This window comes from Myotis daubentonii, chromosome 3, assembly GCF_963259705.1.
Source record: "Myotis daubentonii chromosome 3, mMyoDau2.1, whole genome shotgun sequence".
NCBI classification, from domain to species: domain Eukaryota; kingdom Metazoa; phylum Chordata; class Mammalia; order Chiroptera; family Vespertilionidae; genus Myotis; species Myotis daubentonii.
Genome location: NC_081842.1, coordinates 8,428,764 through 8,437,393, shown reverse-complemented (window position 1 = coordinate 8,437,393; position 8,630 = coordinate 8,428,764). Strand labels below are relative to the sequence as shown.

The following is an 8,630-nucleotide window of genomic DNA, read 5'->3' as shown; positions in this document are numbered from 1 at the left end:
GTTCCCCCAACGCGAATAATCTACGCTTAGAGTCAGAAACAAAGTAAAACAAGAAAACTCTGTAACTGCACAATTTTCACATCCCACAGAAAAGAACAAAATGCAAATCAGCAGTTTCTTTTTAAAATGTGTATTTTCAGAATTTAAAATGCTTACATTTTAAACAGTCTTAATACAATGGTTTTAGTCTAACAATATATTACAGAATAATGTGAAAAATGACTTTCATAGTAAACCTTGAAAATGGAATACCTGCAGTGTCAAAGTCACCAACTTGTCACCTTTTCCAGTCACAGAATCCCAACAAATTTGATTAACAATGCCTTCTAGTTTTATAGCTTGGTGTATAAAATGAGTAAGTTTAGAGGAAGGGACATTTTCATGAAAAAAAATCAAATTTTAAAATCATGTAGGATTTATTTTAAAGATCACAGTTAACAGTGAAATGTTTATGTCAGCCTAATTCTTTAATAAAAAATATTTAACGTTTCATTTTATATACACACCTGGAGTGTTTAAATTCATTTTATAACAATCTTATTTTAAACACTAAAGACAATTTGAATATAAGTCTGTGTGTATTTTCTCTACTGACTCTTTATGGGATATCTATCCTCATCAACTAAGACTTACTAATTTAGAAATCCAACCCACTACAGCCTGTGCTGACAATGGAACTGTAGGTAGAAGTCATTTTCAGATTAAATACATCTATTTTCACATTAGAATCAGAAGTTATAATTTTTCCAATCATAGGAGACCCCATGAAATTCACCAAAATTATAACTTACTTTCTGTTCTTTTTGCTAATATTTACATTTCCACACATATTTGCAAAGTAGCTGCATATTGTTTTTTTTAAGATGCATATTCTAAACCTGGCTTCATAATTATTTAACAGCTGCTACATCTTTATCAACTAAACCAGCTAGTCTCAAACCCATAAGCCTTATTTTATTTTAAACACCACAAAAATCCAAGTGTAGCCTTTCAGTTAAAAAAAAAAAAAAAAAAGTTTTAGGTGACATTCTTCCTTTGTGTAAAAAACAAAAATAAAATGTAAAAAACAGAGGTACTCTATCTTAAAGTACCTTTAAAATGGTAATTTATATTGCAAAAGATCTTTTGGTTAGGGTAAAAAAACAAAACCTGAGATAAATTTGATTTCCTTAAATTTTCAGACAGTAAGAAACCGCCATAAACATCTGGATTTCCCCTCCATTTTTCCCCTCTCTATAATTAGAGAATGTCATCCTGGGATTAGAGCCCAGGCACAAACAGAAATAAGGTCACCATTGAATCACACTGCCCCTTCAGAAGGAAGGGGGAAAGTTACACATGGATTTGTCCCCTGGGCCCAAGGCTGACCACGAGGATTAGAGCTTTTCTGGCCAAATCAAATCTCAAAAGATCTCTTCATTCGCAGGGCTTGGTAGATCTTTGTAGGGCAATCATCAATTTTTACAATAAAACAAATGTATTTTAGAAACCCTAACCCATCATTAGATGCTGAAGTTCTAATTTGCCTACAAAGTTGACCAAGTTTATTAGTTTTAAATGGCTCATAAGGAAGATAAATTTCTGGAAAGTTTAATTAAATACACAAATATTTATCTTCTTCACACACTTCTCCAATTTCTATAAACGAAGAAGACATGGGGGAGAAATGACACCACCTGTATTTGTTGAATGAGTTGATACAGACAACCTACAGAACACTGAGACTGCTGTGTTGTATATGTACTGATCTGACCTTTTACCCCAGTACCAGCCTCTCAAGCAGGTGACAAGCCCCGGCTAGTAGCAGCTGCAGGAGGCTCCGATTTCTGTAAGGCTTACACATTTGAGGTTATTCACATGAAGCCCCACCCTCACTTGCATTAATCTGTTCAAGTTCAATTCCGATCACACTTTCCTAGTGAATTAAGAGTTCTCTATTCCATATGTACAAAAATACATTGCTTTGGAGAGGTGGAAAAGGTTTAATACATACAACACTTATTTACAAGCTGTGACTTTCACACCAATAAAAACAAACACGCATTTATTCTGTCCTTGATTTTTGGTGCAACTTATACATAAACATTACCTCAGTTAATTTGTACTTTTAAAAATAATAAATCAACCATATGTACAATTAAATTTACAACCGAAAGCAAATTAATCCATTGGTATGATATATCTGCAATTTAGTGGACCAGCAGAGAATATGCCAAGACTTCCGTCCCTCCCACAACCAGACTAGAAATGCACTGAGCGGACCCCTCTAATCTTCACTTAAATGGAACCTCTAAATTCCTAAGATTTAAGGTGCAAAAGAAAAATATTGATTTTACAGTTACAATTAGATGTAAAGGTGAGAGAAAACACAACATATTAACCCTCACATATATGACAATTAAAATAAATATATTTTTAATTTCAAGTGCATATAATATTCAATCAACATTATGAGGGAAAAAGTGTCCCAGAAACGTTTATTCCTAAGCTGCTTCAGCACGGAACTGCTCCTTAGGCCCTGCTCTATCTTAAGTGCCTTTAAAATGGCTCCAGTAATGGGTGCTCCAGGTCCGCCCAGTTTGACATCCCAAGGCACAGAAGGGGTTGTTCCCTCCCCACCCCACCCGTTAGCCCACCCCCCTGCCCCAAAAGGGTATTTTTCTAGAAAAGCACAACTAGATGAGCTGAGGTAAAGGACTGTGTTACTCCTTAGGAGACTGACAAATCCACCTGGTCCAGAAATTGGGCGGCCGTGTGACCAGAAAGGCACACACGTGTTACTGATAAGACTGCAAGGCCTGTCGTGTGCCTCTCTGGAAGACACACAGACCACCCTAAAGAACCAGAAGAAGAAGAAGAAGAAGAAGAAGAACCAGAGGTTGTCTGGGTGAAAGACCCCTCTGCAGAGCTTTCGTGAGCAGGGAGTGAGGGGTAAGGAAGTGGGCTCGGGCCAGCACTGGGGGACACCAGCACAGGGACGGGGAGATGAGAAAGGAACAAGTAACCTTACACCACTGACAACACAAACCTAACGCTGGACTCAGCTGACCGGCTGCACACTGAGACGCTCTGATGCTTCCATGGCCAGGCAGAGTCCCAGATCTGGTTAGAGCTAGAATGACAATGGAGGACAATCGAGTAGGATCCCTTGGAGTGCATTCACACTGGGTCTGGGCTGTTAACTGGAGGAGTGGTCATGTGACACTGACTTCCAGAACATGGTCATCTTTGCTGGGGATGACCAGGATCTGCATGCCCGTGCTGGAGTTGAAGACCTGGCCGGGCGGCAGCGCCTGCAGCCGGGGCATAGGCAAGCCTTTATGCTCACTGCTGGCGGCCGAGTGCACGCTGCCCCTGCTCTTGATGCTGCTGCTGTCCAGCTGGTCATCCACGTGCTTGTCCACCGACAGGCTGTCGTTTTCTATCCAGCTGTCTGCAAAACACACAGGAAGTGAGATGAGGCCACGGCCGCAGAGCCTTTACCCACCATGGGGAGTAGCAAGCCTCCCAAGACAACCTTCAGTGCAGCAGCGTGTTAACTCAGGCAACCCGTACAGGAACCTAGCACACAAGTCCTCAAAGGACTGAGCTCCAGGGCAGTTGCCTAAGGCTGGTCTCCCTGCCCAGGTTTGGGCTTTAGGTTCCCCTGGCCCAGAGAACATGCTGTGGTCAGCAGGCCTGCTCCCCGCACCAGAGTCCTTACCGGCGTCCAGGTGTGAGGAGTGCGCAGAGTGATGTGGGAGGTACTTAAAGAGCCTGACGTCGGGAAGGGGCAGGTAACCCGCGAACAGGGGCATCACCTCCATGTGGACTCTGTGCGTCGCCTGAGCGACCACAGGCATGGAGATGACTCCAGAACTTTTCCCACACACTGCCCAGTTGCTACTGTTGTCGACCACTGAAACAGAGAGGGAAGCACTGTCTTACCCTGGAAAAGGGCATGCATATCCATACCAAATAAAAGCATCAACAGTCTCACACTCAGCATAAAATCCCAAACATGTCTCTGCCTCCATGTCTTGTGACTGCACGTTCCAATAAGACACACACGGTGGAGCAAGCAAGACACATGCTGATGCCAGGGAAATCACTCTTCTCATCAATAAACGAACAAGGGTTCAATTCTGTTCGAAATCACCGCACAACCTGTGTGATACTTCAGGAGCATGGCTGCCTGGCTGCTAAATGAGGAATGGGGGCGGCACCAAAGGCGGCATCTTCTAATGGGTGGCATCAGAGCAGAGAGGCTACATCCCAGCTGCCGCTCAGTCTAATACACGGAAGGTGTTATTATTGACGCTAATAATAACACAGCTGTGTATAATCCAGTGCAAGTCAAACACTTAACTGAGCCGTCACTCCAAAGTATGTAGGACAGCATCGTTGTCCTCAAGAAGCAGATGACCCTGCAAAGAGGGCAGAGCATCCGGGTCACAGGAAATAAAGCAGGAGCCTAGGAGCATGTGACTGCAAGTTCTATGAGCAGCAAAGAGGGGTCACAGAGGGCATCCTGCAGATGGGGAGCCTCTGAAGATGAGTGGTGCCAAGGACATGCGGAGCTGTGCAAAGGACATACAGCATCCGGAGGGACACCTTGGAGCAGCAGTTCCCAGAGTGTGGTCCTCAGGGTGGGCCAAAGCCATTTTCACATTCCTGTCCTAACTTTGTGAAATGATTATAGACTCACAAGAAGCTGCAAACAGCAGAGAGGCCTGTGTGCCCATCGCCCGCCTCCCCAGCCTCGCTGTCTCCTGTGATATAGGACCGGGCATCTGCACAGCGCAGGGTGCCAGACTGCTGAGCTCGCCTCAACTTCGCCAGCTGTGGCTACTCAGTCTTGGGTTTTTGCAGACATTTTCTTTCAATTGAATGACATGAGCCTGTCACTTTAAAGAAGTGGCCAATGATACAATCTGAAAAGTCTCATCAAAAATTAGGATTTTGGAAAACTTGCATTTGCCATTGTGAGCTTGACAATGTCCCTATAATCAGACCATCCTGATGAGTTCAGTGTGAGCTGGAAACGATGTGAATCTGTGAGGGTGTAATGAAAGGTGGCAACATTGAGAAGATCTGTATAACTCAGGAACCACGGTGCCCAAATGACCAATGCATGGTGCTACAAAGTGATGCCTTTCAAAATGCAAGTCAGATAAAAGGATTTCATGAAATTCAGTACAAAAGGGCCACTGGTGTGACCTCAGACCTCACAGTATCCAGCTGTAACAACAGCCATGTGCCCGGCTTTGGTGTAGGACCGAGGAATATCTAGTTATCGGAAAGCTGCTACCCTATTCCTCCCGGTTCCGTCTACATCGGTGAGAGACTGGCGTTTCGTCACGTCCTTGGACCGCTCTGATTACTGCAGACCAAACGCAGCCGACAGGAAAACTCAAGTTACCCCCAGAAGCCGGAAATTAAAGAGATTTGAAAGAATGCAAAAACAATGTTTCTCTTGCTAGTTTTTGCTGTTGTTGTTGTTGTTTTGGAGAACAGTTCTATTATTTTAAGTAAATAAGTAAATATTTGGCTCCTCAATAATTTTTTAGAGAATAAAGGGTCCTGACACCAAAAACTGAGGCCTGCTACTGAAGGAGCCAGGCCTGAGGGGGAGGGCTGGGAAGGGTGCCCAAGCAATCAGCGATGGAGCAGGGGCCTGGCGGAGGGGGTCGCTGTGGGGTCACATGGGGATGAAGTATGAACATGTGGTGAAAAGAGCTGGAGGAAAAAGGGCAGGAGCCACGATTACAGGACACCCGAACTGCTGAGCAATGGGGTTCAGACTCTGCTTCAAGGTGAGGTGAAGACCCCGAGTCACGGCAGAAAGGAAAGGGCAGCTCCAAGTGCTACCATGTGCTCAGCTCTGAGCCCAACAGCTGCTGGATAACACCTGTGAGAAGAAGACTCCATAACAACCAAGTTCAACTTCCTGCGAGAGTCGGGCCACAGTGTATAGAAACATTCAGTTCTAGCACGCTCTCTTTGGACAAGGAACACTACACTCTGGGAGAGGGGCACACTCACTCAGCACGCTGGATCAGCACAACAGTTAGAGGGAAGAAGCCTCTAACCTACCTTCATACATCAGCTTGGTCGAAAAGTACTCGTCGGATTCCGTCAGTGCTTCATCCCTGTCCACTTCCAGGAGGTCCGACAGGCGCGTGATGGACACCTCCAGGGCGCAGAGCGAGCCTGTCCTACAGAGCTCCGTCCCCGCGGGGGGCAGGATCTCAGCTTTCACGGTATATAAGGTCTGGGCGAGAGGGGGAGAAAAGGACAACGGCGATGTGTAACACTGAAGACAAATCTGCAGAAACGCCGCGAGGCAGACAAGGTGCTGCCCTCAGACTCCCAGGAGAACGGAGGAGACGCCTGCCCAGCGCGGTGCCATCCGCCAGCAGAGCAGCGGCGCTGCCCCTGAACGACTCAGTGCTCTTGGGAGGCCTTGCTTCACGGCGTGCTGACCGCTCCGGCACGCTCAACAGCACATGCAGCGACTCTGTGTGCCGTCACCCACATTCCAGGTTATCAACATGCCATTCATTTGCTTCATCTACGCTGGTGTATTTTTTTTTTAAGTGAACATACCAAATTTTATTGTCATATAATAAAAAAAATATGAAGCTTAGAACTAGATCACTTGACCCTTTCTCTTCTTATCTCTTCCCAGTTCCAAATGCTTGCACCTCTTAATCACCAGCATTTTCTTAGATCTGCAGTTGGGCACAATACATTGAAGCCTCAGCACAATCTTCTTTGTAGTGTTAGCCTTTTTTTCAGAAAATCGCCTAAGTCTGCCCACCATAGCCACGCTGCCTCCTGTCACAACGCCGCTTTCCTGTGCACACAGAGAATCCTTGCCCTTCTCGCACTGTTACCTGGTGGGGTTGATGCTTGCCACACTCTTACAGAAAAGTCCCGTGGGTTTCAGGAACGCTCACCGTGTTTGCGAGAGCACTATCAGCAGGGAAAAGCTCGCCTGGGGTATTTTTAGCAAATTTCAGACAATCTGTCATTTTACCCATGTATGCTTCAGTATGTAATACTAAACACATAGGCATTTTCTTACCAAAACATAATGCCATTATAACAACTAGCAAATTGAACATTAATTCCTTGGGATCCCCCAATATCAAGTTCATACCAGCTTTCTCTGCAATGTTTCCTTCTCCGTGACATGTTTATCTGATATTCATACCTATTCACACTCACCCAACATTTGCTTGCCACCCAGGACAAAGACCCAAAGCCTGCCAGGGGATCATGCCCACCTGCCGCACGCTGCAGGCTCCACTTAGGAAGGGGAGCGCCTTTCTTTCAGGACACCACTGAGTGTAGCTCAGCTACTCCGTGTTGGCCCAGCAGGGCCCTCAACTAACACTAGCCTCTCATACAAGCCACACCCTAGATCAGCGGTCACCAACCTTTTGGACTCACGGACCACCAGTGGCCCGCAGACCACCAGTTGGCGACTGCTGCCCTAGATAACAGCCCAGAGAGTCACGAGCAAACGTATATCCTGATACAGTTTCTCCAGTACCTGGGATCAACAGTCGCCCTGCCTCCCAGCGCCTTCCCCTGTGCCCCTTAGGAAGAGCCCTGGGGGCTTACCCAAGCCCCGGTTGGAATTGACGAATCCAGTCTGAGTCCAAGAACCTCAAAGCACTCCACCCACAGGCCCTAATAAAGCCATGAGCCCCAGGTCCTGCTCCCTGTGTGCACTCTGCCCGTGACCCTCCGGTGTGGCCTCTCCAGGCGTGTAGGGTACCTCCTCCAGAACCTGTAGGTAACACATTTTTCTATTTCAACTCCCCTTGTGGTCTATTGTTGAACCACAGCTCACCATCTAGCTCCCTGTGCTCCACTTACTAAGTGTTAATTTCCTGAAGTTATAACAGATATATAATTACTTAGGATATAACTCAATTTAAAGTGTTCTGTAGTTGTTATAAAATGTTCAAAGAAGATTTCATGTTTTTCTGGGAGCTAACAAAGCTGAGCAGTAACCCGGATGGGTCTCGATCAGCGGTTTGTTTCCCTGTCAAACACCCAATCATGGCTGTTGGGGACAGGACAGACTTGGACCCATCAGAAGAGGGCTGCGCTGGAAGTTTATGCAACTCTTCAACTGGAAGAAAAAGATGCCTGCACTTGCAGGTACAAATGGACACAGCCCTTGGACGGGCAAGGAGACGCATGTCTGTGGACTGGGGGACGCAGCAGTGGCAGGAGATGGAGGAACGCTGGCACCACAGCAGAGCCGCCTGAGAAATCTGCTCCCAGGAAGCTCAGTCTGGACTGTCTGAGTGCAGCCGAGGTGGAAAGTGCCTTTGCTCAGAGCTTGGAAGGAAGCGCAGCTACAGACTGATGGTGAGTGCGCTCCAAGTGTGTGTCCCTGAGCATCACGTTCTGGCTGCATGTGAAATGCAGGGCAGCGGCCAGCAGCCGAGGGGAAGCACAGGACGTGCCTCCCAAACCTGACAGCAACTGCTGAGGCTTTAGGGACACTGTTAGAAATATTTAGAACTATTTATTTAGAAATAAACCTTGGCAGAAATAAATTCTAACATTTATGGCCAAATGATTTTCAACAAGGGTGCCAAGGCCATTCAATGGGGAAAGAACAGTGT

At 46.0% G+C, this 8,630-nt stretch overlaps 1 protein-coding gene across 8 annotated transcripts in view; it reads right to left on the bottom strand.

The window, feature by feature from the left end:
• Positions 1-114: 114 nt before the first annotated feature.
• TRAPPC10 (trafficking protein particle complex subunit 10) overlaps positions 115-8,630 on the bottom strand; it is a 79,847-nt gene continuing 71,331 nt past the window's right edge. For 6 of the 8 annotated variants that reach the window (XM_059686580.1, XM_059686583.1, XM_059686582.1 and 3 more), the window contains 3 exons: positions 6,076-6,253; positions 3,704-3,898; positions 115-3,433 (listed from right to left, as the gene is read on the bottom strand). In XM_059686580.1, the coding sequence (XP_059542563.1) occupies positions 3,195-3,433; positions 3,704-3,898; positions 6,076-6,253 (612 nt within the window). In that variant the 3' untranslated portion in view covers positions 115-3,194. Of the gene's footprint in view, positions 3,434-3,703; positions 3,899-3,921; positions 4,407-6,075; positions 6,254-8,630 lie in introns of those variants that run through there. The other 2 variants (XM_059686581.1, XM_059686584.1) reach the window with 2 other exon arrangements.